This window comes from Phocoena sinus, chromosome 2, assembly GCF_008692025.1.
Source record: "Phocoena sinus isolate mPhoSin1 chromosome 2, mPhoSin1.pri, whole genome shotgun sequence".
Lineage (NCBI taxonomy): Eukaryota > Metazoa > Chordata > Mammalia > Artiodactyla > Phocoenidae > Phocoena > Phocoena sinus.
Genome location: NC_045764.1, coordinates 39,798,175 through 39,823,136, shown reverse-complemented (window position 1 = coordinate 39,823,136; position 24,962 = coordinate 39,798,175). Strand labels below are relative to the sequence as shown.

At 46.4% G+C, this 24,962-nt stretch overlaps 1 protein-coding gene across 1 annotated transcript in view; it reads right to left on the bottom strand.

The window, feature by feature from the left end:
• The window catches only part of NTRK3 (neurotrophic receptor tyrosine kinase 3), a 377,501-nt gene that overhangs the window by 52,307 nt on the left and 300,232 nt on the right, over positions 1-24,962 (bottom strand). The window contains exon 13 of the mRNA XM_032623818.1: positions 411-541. Within this exon, the coding sequence (XP_032479709.1) occupies positions 411-541 (131 nt within the window). The remainder of the gene's footprint in view (positions 1-410; positions 542-24,962) is intronic.

Sequence of the window (24,962 nt, the reverse complement as noted above, 5' to 3'; positions counted from 1 at the left end):
TGTACTCCCGAGAAATGGTCAAATGACTTTCTGGGCACGGGCAGCACATCCTGCAAAGTCGCTGAGATGGGAGGAGGGACAGCTGGGGACAGCGGTGAGCCCAGGGCCTCCAGAATAAAACCAGGGCCCATCAAAGGCATAACTTGTCCCTCCGGCTGCACCGTGGGCACAGTCCCCTTATGTGCTACAGCTCTTGACTTCCGAAGCCAAAGGAAGCTGATTTGGGTCCTAAGGAAACTTCATTTACCTTGGAGCAAGGGCATCTGATTACGTTAGTTTATACCATCTTGATTGCATCTGATAACATTAGTTGATACCATCTTCCAGAATGGAGTGAGTCTCTCTTTCCCTCCCACCTGACCCCAGCCACTCCTCTTCCTTCCTGGGGACCACATGCCTCTGAGAATTACCTTCACAGCCACGAGCATCTTGTCCTTGGTGGGGCTGAGGTTGTAGCACTCGGCCAGGAAGACCTTTCCAAAGGCTCCCTCGCCCAGTTCTCGCTTCAACACGATGTCTCTCCTTTTAATGTGCTGCACATCTGCAGGAGGGGACGGAAGAGAGCAGCCAAGTCAGTCCCAGGCACTTGTCCTCCTTGGAGGCTCAGGGGGACAGGGGAGCACAGGGGTCTAGAGCAGGGAGTTCTGCTTTTGAGCTCTAGCACCTTACCTTGGGCGTGAAAACAGGCATCGCATGGTGGTTTGAGGGTTCCACCCAGAATGAAATCTCAGCTCTGTCCCCGACTAGCCCCGAACCTCTCTAAACCAGAGTCAGTAATCGTTAACACCCAGGATTCCGGCATAATCAGCTATAGTTGCTGGAGAGCGTATACAGCAGTCTCAACAGTTACTGTGCATGGGAATCCCCTGGGCATCATGCAGGTCCTGATTCAAGTGGCTCTGAGAATCTGCATCGCTAATAAACTCTCAGGGGATGTCCGTGGGCTGTGGGTCCATGCACTGCACTGAGTAGTCAAGAATCGAGTTTGAACCCTGGTTTCCACTCCCTGCTAGTTTTTGAGCTTCGGGAAGTTATTTCACCCCAGAGCCTCAGTTTCCTCATCTGTAAAATGGAATTAACACCAATACTTTACTCTCTGAATTCTTGGGAAGATTAAATGAGATAATTCACATGAGAGTTTGGCCCAGTGCCCTCCCCCCAACACACATGCACACACACACACACATGCACACACACACGGACACACATGCACACACACACATGCACACACACACATGCACACACACGCGGACACACCACACTGTCTCTTGTTATAACATAATGACTACAGTGCTCCTAGCACAGTGTCCGGTTCATGATGGAGACCGCTAAGTGGGAGTTACAGTTATCTGGGGGAAGCCTCTGCTTGACAAGTCCCTCTCCTGTGAGAGAGAAAACACAACGAAATCACAAAATCAAGTCCAGAGACCTCCCCAGAACCAGGCTCTGTGCAAAGAGAAGGGCTACCACGGCCTTGGCTAATTTAGCAACCTAATTAAAGTCTGCCTGCCAGGAGAGAGCAAAGATGTGACCTCAGCCCTCCCACCTATTTGGAAAGAATGCTTCGAAGGAATTGTACAAGAAGTGGGCTGCTGAGGTGGGGAGTGAGCCGGAGATTACTCACCGACCTTTCCATTAATCGTTCAACAGGCAGAAGCCCATTAAATACCTGTATTCACATTATGAAGCGCATCACAGGGCCAGGAAAGAGGGTTTTCTCAACCTTGTCAAAAAAATAATAGTTGAGGACAGAGGACCATGGCAGACTGTCCCCAAGAACAAGAGAACGCATTACAGGGACAGAGGGGTGTGACTGCAGGGCCGTAGTTAGTGTTTTGGTTGGCCAGGGGATTCTTCTCATAATAGACTACACAAATCTTGTTTTTTTCTATCAGAATTATTGGTAGCCCTGCCATGTCCCAGATGACCTGCCGGCCAGCATCTGTGGGTGCAAGCGTTTACAGACCATTATTCTCTCTTCCCAGCAAGACAGACCTGCAGGCTCCCAGGCCACAGGGCTGCCAGGGAGCTGACACATGCTGCAGGGCTTTGCCCCCATCTTTACAAGGGAATTAGAAATCGCTTCCCTCTTCACACCCTCTGCTGCTCTGTCCTAGCCCTCTGAGGAATGGTATTTGTTGGCCTTGAAGGGGAGGCTAAGAGTTTCACATCGAGAGAAAATGGGATGTCAGGACCTCTCCAGGGAGGCCATCTGCTCATTACTGCACAGTCATTCCCAGGTGACTACGGATGGGCTCCTGCGAGATGAGCATTCTGACGCAGCCTCAGAGTGGAGATGGGATGGCAGATTTATAGGGCTATGCCCACGCCTCTGAGCCCGCAGGGATCAGTCAGGGATGCAAAGTCAAGGGCACTTGGCTCAGGACCTGGATTCTCCCCCACTATGGGCTGGCCCACCTCACAAAACATCTGGAGTCTCAGTTTCCTTATCTGTAAAATGGGTGTGGGAGGATAATACAAGTTCTACTTACCTGCTACAAGGGCTATTCTATGTAAAAGTTAGTAAACCTTCAAGTCCTCTGAAATGGTGTGTGTTTTCACCATTATTGATATTATTTTACAAGAGGGGAAAATGAGGGCCAAGTCAGGAATCGCCAACTGGGTTGAGATGGGGCTCGAATCCAGAGCATCAGGACAGACCAGACTAGCCAGGCCACTTGAGGGCCCTTTGGCCCCTGACCCCTCCCCAACCCCAGCATCCCACGACATTGCAATAGGACAAAAATCAAAATCACCTAGAGGGCTTATGAAAACTGTTCACTGGGGCCTTCTCCCAGAGCTTTCTGTTCAGGAGGTCCAGGTTGAGGCCTGCAAATTTGCCTTTTCTAACAAGTTCCCAGGTGATGTTGATACTGCTGGTCCGGCACCCCTCTTTAAGAACCACTGGAACAGGTTGACATGAGTGGGGTGAGGAATTAGTCAGCCGATGACCAATGTTCACTTTTTTTTTTTTCCGTCTTACTCCTCCGCCATCTTGAAGATCCTCTCCTCTTCCTGCCCCTTTCTTTTTTTTTTTACATCTTTATTGGAGTATAATTGCTTTACAATGCTTTGTTAGTTTCTGCTTTAATGTTCACTTTAACAGCTTGGCCTCAACAAGTGCCACAGCCACAGGTACGTGAGACATGCATCACCACTCAAAGACCAGGAGGAGGCCTGCAATCCCGGACTTACCCGTGTGGCCTAGGCGGAGTCAAGCCCCCTCTCAGAGCCTCAATCCCTCATCCTCACGATGGAGATCACACCTCTCTTGATTTCTTACATTCTGGACGCACCTCTACAAAGGCAGAGCTACAGAGCTATATATGTTCCTGGGTCCCTAAATCCAACTCCGGACTGGGTGACGTCACCAGCTCCCCCACCAGAGCTTCTGACTCTCAGCCACCGTGAGTCCAGAATGAGCAGGGAGGACCTCTAAGGAGAGTGGGGCTCCATTTTCCAGCTGCTGTGCCTGGGTCACGTCTCAGAACCCTCCATCTCCTCTCCCTCCCTCGGCAGCAAGAATCACAAGCCTTGAAAAGTTAATAAAAGTAGAGCTTCCGGGAAGATGGCGGAAGAGTAAGACGCGGAGATCACTTTCCTCCCCACAGATACACCAGAAATACATTTACATGTAGAACAACTCCTACAGAACACCTACTGAACGCTGGCAGAAGACCTCAGACCTCCCAAACGACAAGAAAGTCCCCACGTACCCGGGTAGGGCAAAAGAAAAAAGAATAAACAGAGACAAAAGGATAGGGACGGGACCTGCACCAGTGGGAGGGAGCTGTGAAGGAGGAAAGCTTTCCACACACTAGAAGCCCCTTCGCGGGCGGAGACTGCGGGTGGCAGAGGGGGAAAGCTTCGGAGCCACGGAGGAGAGCACAGCAACAGGGGTACGGAGGGCAAAGCGGAGAGATTCCTGCACAGACGATCAGGGCCAACCAGCACTCACCAGCCCAAGAGGCTTGTCTACTCACCCGCCGGGGCGGGCGGGGCTGGGAGTTGAGGCTTGGACTTCGGTCGGAGCGCAGGGAGAGGACTGGCGGCGTGAACACAGCCTGAAGGGGTTAGTGCGCCACGGCTAGCCGGGAGGGAGTCCGGGAAAAGGTCTGGAGCTGCCGAAGAGGCAGGAGACTTTTTCTTCCCTCTTTGTTTCCTGGTGCGCGAGGAGAGGGGATTAAGAGCGCTGCTTAAAGGAGTTCCAGAGACGGGCGCGAGCCGCGGCTAAAAGCGCGGACCCCAGAGACGGGCATGAGACGCTAAGGCTGCTGCTGCCGCCACCAAGAAGCCTGTGTGCGAGCGCAGGTCACTATCCACACCCCCCTTCCTGGGAGCCTGTGCAGCCCGCCACTGCCAGAGTCCTGGGATCCAGGGACAACTCTCCCCGGAGAACGCACGGCGCGCCTCAGGCTGGTGCAACGTCATGCCGGCCTCTGACGCCGCAGGCCCGCCCCACACAACGTGCCCCTCCCTCCTCCCTGGCCTGAGTGAGCCAGAGCCCCCGCGGCGATCTACACGCAGAGGCGGGGCCAAATCCAAAGCTGAGCCCCGGGAGCTGTGAGAACAAAGAAGAGAAAGGGAAATCTCTCCCAGCAGCCTCAGAAGCAGTGGATTAAAGCTCCACAGTCAACTTGATGTATCCTGCATCTGTGGTATATATGAATAGACAACGAATCATCCCAAATTGAGGAGGTGGACTTTGAGAGCAAGATTTATCATTTTTTCCCCTGTTCCTCTTTTTATGAGTGTGTATGTGTATGCTTCTGTGTGAGATTTTGTCTGTATAGCTTTGCTTCCACCATTTGTCCTAGGGTTCTATCAGTCCGTTTTTGTTTTTTAATTTTTTTTAATAACTGTTTTTTACTTTAATAACTTTATTTAATTTTACTTTATCTTCCTTCCTTCCTTCCTTCCTTCCTTCCTTCCTTCCTTCCTTCCTGCCTTTAGACAATGAATCATCCCAAATTAAGGAGATGGACTTTGAGAGCAAGATTTATGATTTTTTTCCCCTTTTCCTCTTTTTGTGAGTGTGTATGTGTATGCTTCTGTGTGAGATTTTGTCTGTATAGCTTTGCTTCCACCATTTGTCCTAGGGTTCTATCTGTCTTTTTATTTGGTGTTGTTGTTTTTAATTTTTTTCTTATTTTTTTATTTTAATAACTTTATTATATTTTAATCTTACTTTATTTTATTTTACTTTATCTTTTTTCTCTCTTTTTTCCTTCCTTCCTTCCTCCCTCCCTCCCTCCCTCCTTTCTTTCTTCTTCTACTAATTCTTTCTTTCTACTTCTACTAATTCTTTCTTTCTACTTTTTCTCCCTTTTATTCTGAGCCTTGTGGATGAAAGGCTCTTGGTGCTGCAGCCAGGAGTCAGTGCTGTGCCTCTGAGGTGGGAGAGCCAACTTCAGGACACTGGTCCACAAGAGACCTCCCAGCTCCACATATCAAACGGCAAAAATCTCCCAGAGATCTCCATCTCAACACCAGCACCCAGCTTCACTCAACGACCAGCAAGCTACAGTGCTGGACATCCTATGCCAAACAACTAGCAAGACAGGAACACAACGCCACCCATTAGCAGAGAGGCTGCCTAAAATCATAATAAGTCCACAGACACCATAAAACACACCACCAGATGTGGACCTGCCCACCAGAAAGACAAGATCCAGCCTCATACATCAGAACACAGGCACTAGTCCCCTCCACCGGGAAGCCTACACAACCCACTGAACCAACTTTAGCCACTGGGGACAGACACCAAAAACAACGGGAACTACGAACCTGCAGCCTGCAAAAAGGAGGCCCCAAACACAGTAAGATAAGCAAAATGAGAAGACAGAAAAGCACACAGCAGATGAAGGAGCAAGATAAAAACCCACCAGACCTAACAAATGAACAGGAAATAGGCAGTCTACCTGAAAAAGAATTCAGAATAATGATAGTAAAGATGATCCAAAATCTTGGAAATAGAATAGACAAAATGCAAGAAACATTTAACAAGGACCTAGAAGAACTAAAGATGAAACCAATGGTAAACAACACAATAAATGAAATTAAAAATACTCTAGATGGGATCAATAGCAGAATAACTGAGGCAGAAGAACGGATAAGTGACCTGGAAGATAAAAGAGTGGAAATAACTACTGCAGAGCAGGATAAAGAAAAAAGAATGAAAAGAACTGAGGACAGCCTCAGAGACCTCTGGGACAACACTAAACGCACCAACATTCGAATTATAGGAGTTCCAGAAGAAGAGAAAAAGAAAGGGACTGAGAAAATATTTGAAGAGATTATAGTTGAAAACTTCCCTAATATGGGAAAGGAAATAGTTAATCAAGTCCAGGAAGCACAGAGAGTCCCATACAGGATAAATCCAAGGAGAAGTATGCCAAGACACATATTAATCAAACTGTCAAAAATAAAATACAAAGAAAACATATTAAAAGCAGCAAGGGAAAAGCAACAAATGACACACAAGGGAATCCCCATAAGGTTAACAGTGATCTTTCAGCAGAAACTCTGCAAGCCAGAAGGGACTGGCAGGACATATTTAAAGTGATGAAGGAGAAAAACCTACAACCAAGATTACTCTACCCAGCAAGGATCTCATTCAGATTTGATGGAGAAATTAAAACCTTTACAGACAAGCAAAACCTGAGAGAGTTCAGCACCACCAAACCATCTTTACAACAACTGCTAAAGGAACTTCTCTAGGTAAGAAACACAAGAGAAGGAAAAGACCTACAATAACGAACCCAAAACAATTAAGAAAATGGGAAGAGGAACATACATATCGATAATTACCTTAAATGTAAATAGACTAAATGCTCCCACCAAAAGACACAGATTAGCTGAATGGATACAAAAACAAGACCCATATTTTTGCTGTCTACAAGAGACCCACTTCAGACCTAGAGACACATAGAGAATGAAAGTAAGGGGATGGAAAAAGATATTTCATGCAAATGGAAACCAAAAGAAAGCTGGAGTAGCAATTCTCATATCAGACAAAATAGACTTTAAAATAAAGAATATTAGAAGAGACAAAGAAGGACACTACATAATGATCAAGGGATCCATCCAAGAAGAAGATATAACAATTGTAAATATTTATGCACCCAACATAGGAGCACCTCAATACATAAGGCAAATACTAACAGCCATAAAACGGGAAATCGACAGTAACACATTCATAGTAGGGGACTTTAACACCCCACTTTCACCCATGGACAGATCATCCAAAATGAAAATAAATAAGGAAACACAAGCTTTAAATTATACATTAAACAAGATGGACTTAATTGATATTTATAGGACATTCCATCCAAAAACAACAGAATACACATTTTTCTCAAGTGCTCATGGAACATTCTCCAGGATAGATCATATCTTGGGTCACAAATCAAGCCTTGGTAAATTTAAGAAAATTGAAATTGTATCAAGTATCTTTTCCAACCACAATGCTATGAGACTAGATATCAATTACAGGAAATGATCTATAAAAAATACAAACACATGGAGGCTAAACAATACACTACTTAATAATGAAGTGATCACTGAAGAAATCAAAGAGGAAGTCACAAAATACCTAGAAACAAATGACAATGGAGACATGACGATGCAAAATCTATGGGATGCAGCAAAAGCAGTTCTAAGAGGGAAGTTTATAGCAATACAATCCTACCTTAAGAAACAGAAAACATCTCGAATAAACAACCTAACCTTGCACCTAAAGCAATTAGAGAAAGAAGAACAAAAAAATCCCAAAGTTAGCAGAAGGAAACAAGTCATAAAAATCAGATCAGAAATAAATGAAAAAGAAATGAAGGAAACAATAGCAAAGATCAATAAAACTAAAAGCTGGTTCTTTGAGAAGATAAACAAAATTGATAAACCACTAGCCAGACTCATCAAGAAAAAAAGGGAGAAGACTCAAATCAATAGAATTAGAAATGAAAGAGGAGAAGTAACAACGGACACTGCAGAAATACAAAAGATCATGAGAGATTACTACAAGCAACTCTATGCCAATAAAATGGAAAACCTGGAAGAAATTGACAAATTCTTAGAAATGCACAACCTGCCAAGCCTGAATCAGGAAGAAATAGAAAATATAAACAGACCAATCACAAGCACTGAAATTGAAACTGTGATTAAAAATCTTCCAACAAACAAAAGCCCAGGACCAGATGGCTTCACAGGCCAATTCTATCAAACATTTGGAGAAGAGCTAACACCTATCCTTCTCAAACTCTTCCAAAATATAGCAGAGGGAGGAACACTCCCAAACTCATTCTACGAGGCCACCATCACCTTGATACCAAAACCAGACAAGGACGTCACAAAGAAAGAAAACTACAGGCCAATATCACTGATGAACATAGATGCAAAAATCCTCAACAAAATACTAGCAAACAGAATCCAACAGCACATTAAAAGGATCATACACCATGATCAAGTGGGGTTTATTCCAGGAATGCAAGGATTCTTTAATATATGCAAATCAATCAACGTGATAAACCATATTAACAAATTGAAGGAGAAAAACCATATGATCATCTCAATAGATGCAGAGAAAGCTTTCGGCAAAATTCAACACCGATTTATGATAAAAACCCTGCAGAAAGTAGGCATAAAGGGAACTTTCCTCAACATAATAAAGGCCATATATAACAAACCCACAGCCAACATCGTCCTAATGGTGAAAAACTGAAAGCATTTCCACTAAGATCAGGAACAAGACAAGGTTGGCCACTCTCACCACTCTTATTCAACATAGTTTTGGAAGTTTTAGCCACAGCAATCAGAGAAGAAAAGGAAATAAAAGGAATCCAAATCGGAAAAGAAGAAGTAAAGCTGTCACTGTTTGCAGATGACATGATACTATACACAGAGAATCCTAAAGATGCTACCAGAAAACTACTAGAGCTAATCAATGAATTTGGTAAAGTTGCAGGATACAAAATTAATGAACAGAAATCTCTGGCATTCCTATACACTAATGATGAAAAATCTGAAAGTGAAATCAAGAAAACACTCCCATTTACTACTGCAACAAAAAGAATAAAATATCTAGGAATAAACCTACCTAAGGAGACAAAAGACCTGTATGCAGAAAACTATAAGACTTGGATGAAAGAAATTAAAGATGATACAAATAGATGGAGAGATATACCATGTTCTTGGATCGGAAGAGTCAACACTGTGAAAATGACTCTACTACCCAAAGCAATCTACAGATTCAATGCAATCCCTTTCAAACTACACTGGCATTTTTCACAGAACTAGAACAAAAAATTTCACAATTTGTGTGGAAACACAAAAGACCCCGAATAGCCAAAGCAATGTTGAGAACAAAAAACGGAGCTGGAGGAATCAGGCTTCCTAACTTCAGACTATACTACAAAGCAACAGTAATCAAGACAGTATGGTACTGGCACAAAAACAGAAAGATAGATCAATGGAACAGGATAGAAAGCCCAGAGATAAACCCACGCACATATGGTCACCCTACCTTTGATAAAGGAGGCAGGAATGTGCAGTGGAGAAAGGACAGCCTCTTCAATAAGTGGTGCTGGGAAAACTGGACAGGTACATGTAAAAGTATGAGATTAGATCACTCCCTAATACCATATGCAAAAATAAGCTCAAAATGGATTAAAGACCTAAATGTAAGGCCAGAAACTATCAAACTCTTAGAGGAAAACATAGGCAGAACACTCTATGACATAAATCACAGCAAGATCCTTTTTGACCCACCTCCTAGAGAAATGGAAATAAAAACAAAAATAAACAAATGGGACCTAATGAAACTTCAAAGCTTTTGCACAGCAAAGGAAACCATAAACAAGACCAAAAGAAAACCCTCAGAATGGGAGAAAATATTTGCAAATGAAGCAACTGACAAAGGATTAATCTCCAAAATTTACAAGCAGCTCATGCAGCTCAATAACAAAAAAACAAACAACCCAATCCAAAAATGGGCAGAAGACCTAAATAGACATTTCTCCAAAGAAGATATACAGACTGCCAACAAACACATGAACGAATGCTCAACATCATTAATCATTAGAGAAATGCAAATCAAAACTACAATGAGATATCATCTCACACCAGTCAGAATGGCCATCATCAAAAAATCTACAAACAATAAATGCTGGAGAGGGTGTGGAGAAAAGGGAACACCCTTGCACTGCTGGTGGGAATGTGAATTGGTACAGCCACTATGGAGAACAGTATGGAGGTTCCTTAAAAAACTACAAACAGAACTACCATATGACCCAGCGATCCCACTACTGGGCATATACCCTGAGAAAACCATAATTCAAAAAGAGTCATGTACCAAAATGTTCATTGCAGCTCTATTTACAATAGGCAGGACATGGAAACAACCTAAGTGTCCATCAGTGGATGAATGGATAAAGAAGATGTGGCACATATATACAATGGAATATTACTCAGCCATAAAAAGAAACGTAATTGAGCTATTTGTAATGAGGTGGATAGACCTAGAGTCTGTCATACAGAGTGAAGTAAGTCAGAAAGAGAAAGACAAATACCATATGCTAACACATATATATGGAATTTAAGGGAAAAAATGTCATGAAGAACCTAGGGGTAAGACAGGAATAAAGACACAGACCTACTAGAGAATGGACTTGAGATTATGGGGAGGGTGAAGGGTAAGCTGTGACAAAGCAAGAGAGAGGCATGGACATATACACACTACCGAACGTAAGGTAGATAGCTAGTGGGAAGCAGCCGCATAGCACAGGGAGATCAGCTCGGTGCTTTGTGACCGCCTGGAAGGGTGGGATAGGGAGGGTGGGAGGGAAGGAGACGCAAGAGGGAAGAGATATGGGAATATATGTATATGTATAACTAATTCACTTTGTTATAAAGCAGAAAGTAACCCACTATTGTAAAGCAATTATACTCCAATAATGATATAAAAAAAAAGTTCAGAAAAGTCACGTGGCAGCCGCATAGAGGGGGCCTTTTCTTGACCCTCCCTCCACATGCCAGGAGTTAAGAGCCTGGGGGCAGCTGCCAAACCCCAGCTTCAGGAGGTCAGAGCTTTGACAGCTGTGGGTCTTGAATGTGGCAGGGGGCAGGTGACCATGATGCCGGAAACTTGTCTGCTCTCTGAAAGCACGAAGCAGAGCCAGCCACGGACCAGTGTCTGCCCTCAATCTGCAAATGGATCTCTTTCAGAGACATGGAAATGCCCAGTGGCTCAGAATGAAATCACTGGGGCTCATTCAATTTGTCTGCAGGGAGAAGTATTTTGAGACCAATACCTGAGCTAAGCCCATGGATGGGGTGGTGAGATCTGAGAAGGGGCAGAAGAAGCAAGGGACAATAAAAACAGACTCCATCCCACCATAAATCCTCCCCCAGGAGAGAACTTCCTCCCAGCCATAGGGATAAGAACTCCACAAGGTAACCTGGGAGCTTCAGCTTCGGCACAGAGAGGCTGGATTAGGGCTAAATGCATAAAGCAAATCACTTCCATGTGGAGAACCCCGTGTACCAACAAGACTCTAGACTCCAAAATACCATTCGAGCAGCTTCTTTCCCTGAACCTAAATAGGAAGACACAGGTAAAGGGGATTAATTTGTGCCCAATCCTACTATTTGTTCAACATTCCATTCTCACGATAACCCTGGGAGGTATGTGTGATTGTACCCCTTTCGCAGATGAGAAAATGGAGGCGGGGGGGGGGGGGGCGGGTAACTTTCCAAAGTTTGCGGAACTAAAATGTGGCCAAAGGACTCTCTTTTTTTTCTGACTCCTGAGCCTGTGTGCTTTCTGTTACCCGGGGCTGCCTTTCCTCTGTCCTCCCCCACTTTGTGGCCGCCAAGACCATCGGTCCACAGAAGCTCAACCCTCTGTCTTCCCCCTTCCCCTACTCCTGCCTGACTTCTCTAACCCTGTCCATCCCTGGACCCTGATGCAACATCTTCCCAAGGGAAAGGGTAAGAGCCCCCACCCACCCACCCAGGAGGCCCCCGGGGAGAAGGGTGTGGGTAGGGAGTGTGGGAGGAAAGGGCACTGACTGTTCAGGCCCCTGGGGAGTGGCGGGAATGAGCCATTTTCATTTCTGACGTCCATATGTCTATTGGGGCCTTTTCTGTGTGTTGATTTTTAGCTCACACAGTACTGCTCAGAGCTGCCTCTGGTGAAGCCATCTGACCCACAGGCCACAAAGTGATGGATTTTCCTAGGAGGCAGGGGCATCAATCTCCTTTTCCTGCCTGGCTGGCCAGCTCAGCAGAGTCTGGGTCACGAGGCTCAGACGTCGGGACATGGGCAGGGGAGGAGGAGAGAGGTGGATACACAGCACAGGCCGTGGGAAGACCTCCCAGCCTCCTGCACTGAGGGGGCTGCTGGAGAAAGCAAGGGGCTGGTATACAGTAAGGAGTGTTCTTGGGAAATGGAAAGGGTTCCTGACCTCTTCTGGCCTGGCTCTTCCCTAACTCCTTTTTTCGGGACAGCCACCACTGGATTCCCCCAGAGGAAGCCACCTGTACAGCCTCCTGTTCCCATAGGACAGCTAATCGATTCATCAGACAAGCACAGACTGAGGATTTCTATGAAATAGTTACTGCACCACAAATTTTTCTCTATATTGAGGCCCAAGATACTCATTCCATCTGTGTGGGATTCACTTTGGGGAGGTCTTCTAGGCCCGGAGCAAGCTTGACTTAGGGCAGAATCACTAATCCAAGGAGGTCACCAGCTACCTCTGTTCAAAAGACCTTGGGACCCTGAGAAGTCGGCAGGCAGGCTGTGTTTACACCCTTGTCCTTAATCTGCTCACCTGGGCTGCCTCATCCTGGCAGGTAGAGGTTTTCTGCAGTACTTAGTGTGACCTGCAGAGACTCACTGGTCATAGACGTGGCCCAAGACACGGGTGACCACTGTCAGCTTCACCTCTGTGTTCTAGGAAAATGGGGGTATGGCAGCCATATACTACTTATTCATCCCTGCAGACCAGGGATGAAGAAGAAGCATAAAACCCAGGGGAAAACATTATGTTGCTGAAAGAGTGAGACCTTGGGAAAAGAGACAGGTATTTTAATCCTGACCCTGCCACTAACTGTGCCTTACCCTCCCTCAGGCTCTGGTTCCTTATGTGTAGAATGGAAACCTTCAATATCTACTTGGCAGAGTTGTTAAGGGGACTGATATAAAAATTTTAGGTAAAAGACAATAGAAAATATCTGAAACATAATGGACATTTAACAACAGTATGTCTCCTTCCTTTCTGCAAGATTTTGCTTTTAACTAAAAGGTCAATCTACCTGTGAACAAAATAGTGGCCTGGAAAGAAACTTGGAGAAGGGTGGTGATATTCTCCTGAAATAAAATGACATGAGGTTGCATGGGGGTGGTGGGGGGCCAGCAGTGACTCAGGGGGTCATTGGCAGCCTATCTGAGCCTGCCACCGCGATGTCCAACCACCTCCTCCTTCAGGTCCAAAATAGTTTGCGGGAGGAGGTTTGTCAGACAATGGAATAAAGACATCAAAGGCAGAGACAGCCACCTACTAAAGATTGCTATTGATCAACAGAGAAAAAACAGATTTCCCAGGCTTGGCAGTTATAAATAATGGTGATCCTGACTCTGCTGTATGTCAACAGTAAAGTCAGTCCCCCAAAGCCAGCATGCTCCCTCAGTCACACTCAAAATTCCTTAAGAGAAATTCATTGGCCACCTCGGTGCTTTCGCTAATTATTGTCCTAGGAGGCCAGGTATTCATGCAGCACTGAGATTGTCCTTCCCTGAAGGCTGTCACCTAGGGGTTGCAGAAGCAGGCTTCCCAGCACTCCCAAGGGCTGGCCATGAGTTCTCTTAGCTGAGCCTTGATGGGTTTTCCTAACCACCCTGGCTTACCTTCTTCCCTGGCCCATTGGAATACCCAGCTCCTAACTGGTTCCTAGGCTCCTTGCTAAGACCCCTCAGATCTTTCCCCCATCAACTCTATCTCACCCTGCACTTGTCTCTTTTAGCCCATTGTTATCCCTTTGTGCCCTTATTAATAGTAAAAATAACTGTCATTGACTGAGCACTTACCCTGTGCCTGGCACCGCGCTAAGTAACACCTTCTCTTCACAACTCTCTTAAATACAGCACATTGCTACCCAAGTGCTACAGATGAGGAAGTTGAAGTTCAAGGTGTTGAAGCAATTGCCCAAGATCACCCAGCTGTTAGAAGTGGCCCACCAGACTCTAAACTCTGGGATAAGCAGATAGCTGCCACCGAGCCCATCCTTCTGTCACAGCCCCCTCACCTCTGTAACTCGTACGCCAGACAGAGGCACTGATTTCACATCTATATACTCAGCCATAAAAAGGAACGAAATTGAGTTATTTGTAATGAGGTGGATGGACCTAGAGTCTGTCATACAGAGTGAAGTAAGTCGGAAAGAGAAAAATAAATACCATATGCTAACGCACATATACGGAATCTAAAAAAAACGGTACTGACAAACCTAGTGGCAGGGCAGGGATAAAGATGCAGACATAGAGAATGGACTTGAGGACCCGGGGGAGGGGGGGGAGGGGAAGCTGGGATGGAGTGAAAGAGTAGCACTGACATATATACACTACCAAACGTAAAATAGATAGCTAGTGGGAAGCCGCCGCATAGCACAGGGAGATCATCTCGGTGCTTTGTGACGACCTAGAGGGGTGGGGTAGGGAGGGTGGGAGGGAGGCTCAAGAAGGAGGGGATATGGAGATATATGTATACATAGAGCTGATTCGCTTTGTTGTACAGCAGAAACTAACACACCATTGTAAAGCAATTATACTCCAATAAAGATGAACAGAAAAAAAAAAAGAACAGAGATTTTCTTCCAATGGAACCCACTCCTGCCACCCTTGGTCGTCACCACCTGAGGTCCAGGTGAGCAGTGAGGATGCCTTCTGGAGATGAGGGTGGTGCCAGAGGCAGAAATCCGAGACCCCAATGCCCCGTAGAAGAACAGAGGGTCTCCACAGCCTTGGAGGCTCGCGCATTACAAGGTGAGTCCTGAGAGCAACTGTGTGCAAAGGAGAAGGGAGATTCTTGGCAGGAAAGGGTGGAAGAAGGAACAGGGAGAGGAAGGAACGATCTCTGAGAAGTGTGTGTTTTCCTTGCACCAGCCAGACCCAGGGTCTCAGGCTGCCAAAAATGCTCAGAAGAAAACATTAATGCAATACCACACATTTAATTACACATGAAATGGAATGTCTTTAAATGAAAAAGAATAACATTCCCGGAGCTCCAACTGTGGGTTTTTGAAGCGGCAGGAGGCAGATAGAAGGCCAGCTCTGAATCTTGGAGGGGGAAAGTGACTGCCGAGAGGGCAGGACCCTGCCTTTGCTAGTGGTGGGAATATCCGCCTGCCATCACAGACCTACCCTAGCCCTTCCTCCTGGACCAACTGGCTGCGTCTTGCATCATGCCTATGCGTGGCAGGACAAGTGTAACTAACTTCCCCTTTTGTACCATATAACAGCATGACAGGTAAATGTGCCCTCCCAGCCAGCTACCGACCCTTTGTTGTGGTCTGCAGTCAACCCAGCCAGTTCTCCACCTGGACAGAAGAACAGAGCATGGCTGTACTGTCCCAATAACTGCTCTTGCAAAGAAATCCCTGGTTGATTTATGGACTAGGAAAACAAGAGGACCTCCTGGGTCCATGTCAAGGATTTTCCAAGAGAAGATATTTCCAAGGCTAGAGAGCCAACAGAAGAACTCTGCAGAATTTCTCTTGGAGGTATAGATTTTTAAATTAGTCCCCAGTTACTAACCAAATGGAGGTAACAAGGACAATGGAAAAGGATTCCAGGTTGAAGGAACACCAGCGTTGTCTGTTGCTGTTGCTGCCCCACGGTGGATTGTTTGTCTAAGACCCTGATGTTTCTGCAGGCCAGCCCATATCCCATCCCAAGGCTCTTCTCACTGAATTCCACACCCCATGTTATTTTCAGTTTGATGGCTTTGCAAAGGGGCTCTGGAGGGTGCTAGCAGATGTTAAAATCAAAAGGGCAATACCCTGTGTTATTGACTTTGTAGATTGGGTCCAGCACAGGGCCCAGTACACAGTAGGTACTCACTAAATATTGAATGAATGAATGAATCAATCAAAAAACACCTCCAGGGCGCTGCTAGAGACTTTAGCAAGAAAAACACTACTAAGACAGAGGAGGAAGGGAAGCCGAGGAAGTAGTAAAAAGAAAAGAAAGATGAGTGAGAATGGGAAAGGAACAAGAAAGTTCCAAAGAGCAAACTTATTTATGTCTTGGCTCCAAGACTGGCCCCAGGAACCAGGATCACAGGGAACCAAGACAGTTCTGAGACTCACATCCTACCTCTCAGTCTCTGGCACTGCAGACTTCTGAGCAAAGTGACCCTGCAGGTCTGCGTCTGCCAAAGTTCCGCAAACACCAGGTCTCTGCTCCAGGGCACATGTGCACCCTTAGGCTAGAGGTAGCGGTCTAGGGCTGCAAGACACCGTGTTCCCACCAAGATGAATAAATAGACAAGACACCCTGCTGTTTCTGGAAGCAGTGAAGAGAGAGGATCAGCAGAGGACTGTCTGTTCTGGGGTGATTTCCAGCTCATGTTTCCTGACACAAGAAGTTCAGTGAGTGAGGCTAAAGTTCAGATGTGCTTCTGCCCCCAGGTGCTACCCCTTGGAGCTCAGTCACAGGAGCTCAGACATTTACTGACATCGTGGGGCCCCCTGACACCAGCCTCCCTAACCAAGCCCATCCTTTCCTACCCACTTCCTTTGTCTCCATGCCGTGTCAGCTCTTCCCATGGTGAGAGTACCCCTCTGGCTCTCGTTAAGCGTGGACGGCCCGAGCCAAGAGGAAAAAGCAAAAGAACTCCCCAAGGAGAGCATCTGGAATTGAGAAGTTAGGTGCTGAAAGATGAAGCTCAGGCTCCGACTGGGAATCTGTCCCTCCAACAACTTGCCCAGCTTCCCACTTCCTCCCCCTTTCTTCTGGATGTTCCCTTTCCAACTTGATAATGTCAAACTCCCACTCGAAATGCCCGTACAAGGGGTTCTTCTGCATCTCAGTCTCCCCAGAGGTCCTTCTCCTCCAGCATCAGTGCAGGGATGCTGCCTCAGCCTCCCACCCCTGGCATATAACTCTCTCCCCCAAGTGCATCTGGTGATGTCATGGTTTCCCACAGCAGACATGGTTTCCCAATATTCAAGGCTGCTCCTTCCAGCTCTGGAGCTCTGGACCAAGACATAGACTGCAGGGCACCATGGAGTCCTGCATCTTCACACAGGAAGTCTTGAGGTCAGGAAGCAGAAACACCTATGAGAACCCCAGGGTGAAGCAGAGGAAGGTGGACCACAGAACCACAATCACCCATTCATGGAACATGCCACTGGCCTGGACAATTACCGGTGACCTTGGATCCAACCGAAAACTGAACCCCTTCAGACAGGAAGAGGATGGGCATTGGAAGATGGACATTAGGAGACCTGTGTAGTCAGAAGCAACAATATGTCCAAATATACAAAACAAATACAAAAGAAAGAAAAGACACCAGTATTAGAGGCAGGGGAGTGAAGAAGAGCTTGGCTCTGGAGTGAGACAGGACTGGGTACAGATTCACGTTCAATGACACATCTTAGGAAGGAGCATTTGACAATTTACTAAACCAGTCTCAAGCCTCGATGTTTTCCTGAGTGAAATTAAGAAAGTGTCCATCTCACAATGTTGTATCTTTTTCAGTGTAGAAGTCTTACAAAGCTTGTGTTAAATTTATTTCTGAGTATTTTGTGCTATTGTGAACGAAATTTCTAAAATTTTATTTCTGGCTTGTTATTTGCTAGTATACAGAAATACAGCTAACTTTGGTTTTCTGATCTTGTATCATGCAATCTTACTAAATTCACTTAGTTCTAGTTCCTTTTTTTTTTTTTTTGTGGAAATTCCTTAGAACATTCTACATACATGCTAATGTTATTTTCAAATAAAGTTTTATTTCTTCTTTTCAAAAAAAAAAGTGTCCATCTCATTGAATTGTCATGAGGAGTCAATGAAATTATGTGCGTGTGCAGTGATGTGTTTGCAGTATGTTGAATGAACTCATGCTGTAAATGTTCATAAAGGAGCAGACCCGCTCCTTCCTTTCACCCACCCCTTCCTCAACCCTCCAATGATCCTCCCTGATGACTTAGTCTCTCTGAGCCTCGATTGCCTCACCTGTAAAATGGAGAGTAAAAAAGAAAAAAGTGCCTATTGCATGGAGGTGTGGTATCTTTAAGTGAGATAAGAAGTGTTAAATGCTTAGAACAGTGCCGGGGCACAGAGTCAGTGCTCAATACACATTAGCCTATAGTGTCAGTGCCCTCAGGGTAATCTTTAATCTTAGTTCTGATAGTTGAGAACTGTGATAACATGGCCCAACTCAGCTGGGCTCAGACATGCTTCCTTTTCAGCCCTATCTGCACAAAGTGCTCTTTGCTGCAGGCTCACCGCTGCCCACCCCATTATACCCAGTCAGGCCTCCCTTCACCTGGCCTCAGGGTTTGCACCCCTTTCTTCCAGACTCTGTTGGAGGCCCCTGAAGCCCGCCTCCACAGACTGCGGAGGCTGTCGGGGGGCCTAAGGGGTTCGTGATTGAGCCCCTTCCAAGGGGGATGCTCCCATTTCCAGCTCCCCCTCCCAGAGCTAAGGCGTCCTCCAGTCACGGGCCCCCTCCCTCTCTAAGCCTCCCACTCTAGTCCGCACTCTCTTCAGCCCTGTATCTGATAGGGTTCAAGGTCAGAGGCTGGAACCTGTGGGTCCCGGCCACGCAGGCCCTGGGTGCGGGCAGCTTGAGCTCAGTGCAGCCGGCAGATTCGTTCCGCACAGCCTCTGCGATCCCGAATCCCAGCCTCCCGTGTGGAAGCCCGCTCGCTCTGCCAGGTGTTTTCCCACCACGTCCTCTGAGCTGACTTCCAAGAGTTCCCCCCTCACCAGATGTTAAAAGCACTGGCCGGTGGTTTCCTGGCCTGTCTCCTGAACCTCCCCCTACTCTATAATTCTGCAACCAAAAACAAACAAGCAAAAAAGATAAAGTTTGAACTGGTGGAAATCCGGGTGCCACACTTGGAAGCTCAGACTAGGTCTAATCAAGTTCACCAAGTTCCAAGTTTGCTGCCTCTCGGGCACTGGCTAAAGGCATTAGCAAACCCTCGTATGGTACCTTGGATCAGAAGCTCATTCTTTCTAGCTCTCCTAGTGCCCAAGGAAATGGACACAGATAGAAGTTTGGGCTTTGAACAATCTCAATATTATTTTTTTCTTACCAGTCCTTTGGAAGATCCCAGAATTTGGGGGCTAAGTAACTGTTGGGACTAATGTCAGTGGAAAATCTGGAGAGAAGAGACCTCATTGAATATCACAGAACCCAGACCGGTGTTGCTGGCAAGTGGGCAGCTCTCATCGTTAGGTCTGGACGCCCTGGGGTGGCCCCCCAAAGCATCAGCCTCAGGAATCCACATAAGACACACTCAAGAGCTCCACAAGACGCCATGTTCCCATCTCCTGCAGGTGGACCCCAACTCTCCCTTCCCATCAAGATGGGGGCAGTGCTTCCCTGGTGGCGCAGTGGTTGAGAGTCTGCCTACCGATGTGGGGGGCGCGGGTTCGTGCCCCTGTCTGGGAGGATCCCACATGCCGTGGAGCAACTAAGCCCGTGCGCCATGGCCGCTGAGCCTGCGCATCCGGAGCCTGTGCTCCACAAGGGGAGAATCCACAACAGTGAGAGGTCCGCATACCGCAAAAAAAAAAAAAAAAAAAAAAAAAAAAGATGGGGGATCCCTCCCCTTTCATTTTTCATAGGAGATTTTCATTTAATGTCACAACATTTATACACCCTCTGTCTACTGTGGCTGCCTTCACCAGAGAGCACTGCGACCTCCCTCTCCTGACCCTTACCACTGCTTTCTCGTTCTCTGAGAACAAGCTGTTCTTAACCACTTGCCCACCTGCCCCTTCTCCTTGTGGGTTATTAGCCTTCATTGCTGGCCTGCTTTTTACTCCTCTGTGCAGCTGCTCTGCTCCTGTCTGACCTTTTCAGTGTGCATGTTTGTGTGTGTGTGTGTGTGTGTGTGTGTGTGTGTGTGTGTGTGTGTGTGCGTGTATGTGTGCGTGTGTGTGCTTTCTTTTTCTCTGAAATAGATCCCCACTGCAGGCTCCCCAGGCAGGAGTGAAGGGCTCCTGAACCTCCATGGCACAAAGTGCAAGCAGGGTCCACAGGCCTGGGCTGCTGTTCCCTCCTGCCAGCTCTCTGAGAGGCCAGCCTTTGAGCAGGGCTCCCTTTGCACAGCCCATCCTGGCCCCACTGACTGCAGGCAGAGGAATTATTTGAGATCATATGTTTCCCGCACCAACTCTTTTACCCTTTCCCTGTAAGTCTCTTCTCTGGGAACTTACCCATTTTCTCATTTTCAGCACAAAAAGTACAGAAGCTGAAAGGCCAGGCAGCTATGGCCCTCTCCTGCAAATGTGTCTTTTGTCAATTACACATGGATGTCATCCTCTATAACTTTTCCATATCTGTGAGATTTTGGATCAAACATATGTGAATCTCCAGTTACTCCAGGTCATGATTTAGGCAGAATGATTTAGGAAATCCAAGCTATAAAATCAGGAAGGAATTAAATATTTGGATGGAAGACCAGTCATGGAAAAAAAAAAGTTATCTGCAAAAGAGCAAAACCGCTTGATAAATGTCTCACTGAAATGAGGAAACCCCCAAAAAAGTTTGTAGCAGACCAGAGTTTAATAAATAGAATTCGCTGTACAGTGCCCAGTGAATTTAACATGTGTGAAAAGCTATGTCATTCTCTTCACCTGATGTGCTGTCTGTTCCGTTTTAGTTTCGTGGATGTTCAAAATAAACAGATTAATAAATAAAATCAACTGTAAGTGCATTCATAAGTTCCCTGACAGCTACAGTGATCTACAGGGGTCTGATTTTTTATGTATATAAATCTTTTCGCTGCTCATGTTGCAATTTTGGGGGCCATAGATTTCCCGGGAGTGTGGTCGGGAGAATGAACCGTGAGACGGTGCAGGTTTTTGGTCTTGTGGGAGTGGAAAGGGCAGGGGGTGGAGAAGCACTTTTTATGCCTTGGTGGTCAAAGGCCCCAGTGTTGGCATTAGACATACCCAGCTCTGCTACTGACTAGCTGTGTGACACTGGGCATCTTAACCTCTCTGAGATGATATCTCTTCTGATAAATGTGATCCACCTTAGATGTACGTAAATGAGATAATATCAGTCTGTAAACCTCTTAGCACACACAGTACCAGGCATCTAATGAGTCCTAAGACTGCTAAGACATTCATTTCTACTCTCTTAGCCCAGATTGCTCGCTTTAGGCTGTCTCACACACGCTCACTCACCCTGACACTCGTGGACACAGAGAGAGGGATGGATTCAAAGGTCCTCTCTTCTCTAAGCACACGCCTACTCCACCTACCCACCTACCCTGAAATAGGAATTCGTCCTCAGAAGCCTCTGCCTGCCACTTTCAGCTATAGACAACTCCAATAGCTCCAGGCCAGATGCCTTCGAAAAGGGCACTTTGCTTGGCTGATGGAGGCTTTTTGTTATCTGCTGTCAGGAGGGTCAGGAGACCTGGGGACACGGCAAGGCACAGGGAAGCTGGAGGGCAGCAGGTGACACATGATAAGCTCACAGTAGGTGGAAGTTACTTGGAGTAGCCTCTACCTTGGCTCATGGAGCTGTAGGAGTGGCTGAATGGGACGCTGGCCAGTGAGTGACTCTGTGTCTGGGTCCTGGCTAAGAAGAGCATGGAAAGAGCTAGAAAATGTCCACCCGCCACAGAGCCTGTAAGTAACCCTTGCTCCAAACCTACCTGGCAAGTACAGCCGTTGACCCACCCCAGCCCCCTGCATGGTAGTGGTGGTCCTGCACAGAAAAGAAGCCAGTTCAACAAAAAAACGTCATTTTGACAGAGATGGAAACTGGATTACCCACCTGGACTCTCCTGGGGACACACAGTCATTCAATCTGTGACGTAGTTAACAAATGTGCATTAAAGTTACAGTGTGCCTCCCTGTGTGCTGGGGACATGGTGGACAACAAAAGACTCTCCTGGGTCTCCAGGAGCCCACTAGTCTAGACCCGAGACAGACGAGTCACGGGCAAGTTCAACACGGTGTGATAAGCCCCACAGAGGGGCGGGGTAAGGAGAAGCCTCCTGCACCACCTGGAAGGTACATCTAACTGGGTCTTGAGGGATCAGGGAAGACTGTGCAGGGAAACTATCTCTTCTCTCTGAGCCTACATTGCTTCCCGTATAAATGGGAAAGTATATGTAAAAGTGACCTTCCCCAGCAATCAGCAAGAAAATGCTCCATTTCTGTCATCCTCCAAGAAGAGCAATAAAAATGCGTGAATAGCGTGCTGCAAGTTACCCCAGTGAGTGCTCACAGACTGTGCCGCTCTGTTTTTCAGTGGGGGGAGAGGAGGTCGTTTAAAGGAGAGCTACCCAGGAAAGCCAGCCTTGCTCCGATCACGGCGCCTCAATCCTCTGGCTGTGCCTAAAAATCTCCCACCACTGGGGCAGAGAGGAGGGTTTTATTGCCTCCTTATCCTACCTACTTGGCTCCAGCCAACCACGGTCAACATGACGAATAGACCAGGCCGCCTGGGATCAAATTCAGACGACACCAGTCATTTTGCTCTGTGATCTTGGGAAGGTTACTTAGCTTCTCTGGTCTTCAGTTTCTTTATCTATACAAGATTTGGATATAATAATAGTGCCGCCTCATAGAACTGTTCTGAGTATAAATGTGTTAGTGTGTGCAAACTACTCAGAAAAGTACCTAAATTAGGCAAGCATCATTAAATGTTAATTATCTTCACTATCACCGTTGTCCTCCTCCTGTTCATCAAGATCTTCATCATATGATGGGCACAGTCCCACAGAGAAAGCATTTACACTGGCGGCACCCTCCTTGTGTAGTGTCATTAAGAGGTTGGGTGTGGGGGGCTAGAGTGGGAGTATGGGATTAACGGATGCCCACTATAATATATAAAATAGATAAACACAAGGATTTACTGTATAGCACAGGGCACAGGGAACTATATTCAATATCTTGTAATAAACTATGATGGAAAAGAATTTTAAGGAAAGAATATATATAAGTATAACTGAATCACTTTGCTGTACACCTGAAACTAACACAATACTGTAAATCAACTATACTTCAATAATAAAAAAAGATGTTGGGTTTGACTCAAACCCAGGCTTCACTGCCACTAGCTGTGTTGTCATTTTGAGCCTCAACTTTCTCATCTGTGAAATGGGCTCATAAGAGGACCCATAGTATGGTATTGTCAGATTAAATGAGCTCACCGATCGAAAGCATCCAGCAGAACCCCTGGAACAAAAGGAGCTCTTGGTAAATGGTCATGGCTGGGTTGCTACTAGGTTAACACAGAGGAAGTCAATGTTTACGTCTCATCCGACTGTAGTCACTCTCTCCTTTAAGAAGGTGGGGGGGACATGCTTCATATAAGTGAGAAATAAATCTTACTGCTTCCTTGGTCTCTCAGAGACCGTGAAAGAAGACAAAAACATTTTAGCCTCCTTCTAGTTCTCCCTGATACTGGAAGTTGGACCCGAAGTAGCTGGCTCATTATTTAGCAGAGCACATTAATTAGTCTGTGTAAATGCAAAAGCAGGCTCAGCGCTGAGTAAGGAAAGAACTAAACTGCACTGAACGTTGAAATGTGGTGCCTGGATTTCCCTGGGAGGAGATGAGCGAGGAGAACTTGAAAGAGAAAAAAGGGGGGCCTAGCATCATAGAAGTGGCTTGGTGGCTGGAGGGCCATTCAGGAACAGAAATGTCTAAGATTTCATATTTGGTAATTTGTGTTGCTTCCACATAACCTTCCCCTGTAACATCAAAACTATAGCAAAAGCCACTCTCTGTGATGTTCTGAGAATAAAACACTGAACAAAAGGCACGTTTCACATATCAAGGATAAAGATTCAGGAGAGCTGTGGCTCATGTAGATGCTGAGGCAGGTCTGTAAACTCACCCATCCAGTGAAAGCAGGAACTTGGAAATTTTTATGAGAAGAACAAGACACCCTCAGCCTACCCCATCCCTGGGCATCCTTGGAGGATGGGCTGGAATGTATATGTGGGGTGGGGCTCCCACACTTTCATGTGAAGGATGCTCAGCTGTCATCGGGCTTGTGAAATCATACTCATTATCCCAATCCCTACCTGACATCTCAGCTTGAGTGTCTAGTGGTCTTTCACATGTTGCACAGCCAGAAGAGAACTCTCTCTTTTTACCCTGCCCCTGCCCCTCCCCAGGGCCTCAATTTTCCCCAGCATGGGAAATGACATCCCCATTCACTCAGTGGTACAGACCCCCAATCCACCTGTTTTACTCGATGGTTCTTTTCCATAGTGCCACCAGACCCATCCATATATCCGATTGACTCCAACCTCCAAACATGTCTCAAATCTGTCTGCATCCCCACTTCTTCTCACCCCGCTGCCACCATCCTCCATCCTCACCTGGGCAATGGTCTCCCAACTGAGCTTCCACTCTTTTTCCCACCCCTCACTCCCATGCCTCCACCCGTTCTGGAACACGGTTGGCCAGCCAGGGTCATCTTTAATAAAAAGTAAAGTAGGAAATTTACTATCTCTTCCCTACTTCAAATCTGAGTTTAGGATGAAAGCCAAACTCACTTTATCATTGCTTATGGGATGTAATCCTGCTCTCTGACCGCACCACCGACCCCTCCTGCACCCTGCTTCCTTCCTTCTCACACATTCCAAGCTCAGTGCCACCTTAGAGCCCTGCTAGCAGCCCTGACAGAGTCCTGATTACCTGTCCCCAAATGCCCACTTTCCGACCATTCAACTGAAAGGGACACTGGATAGAAGGG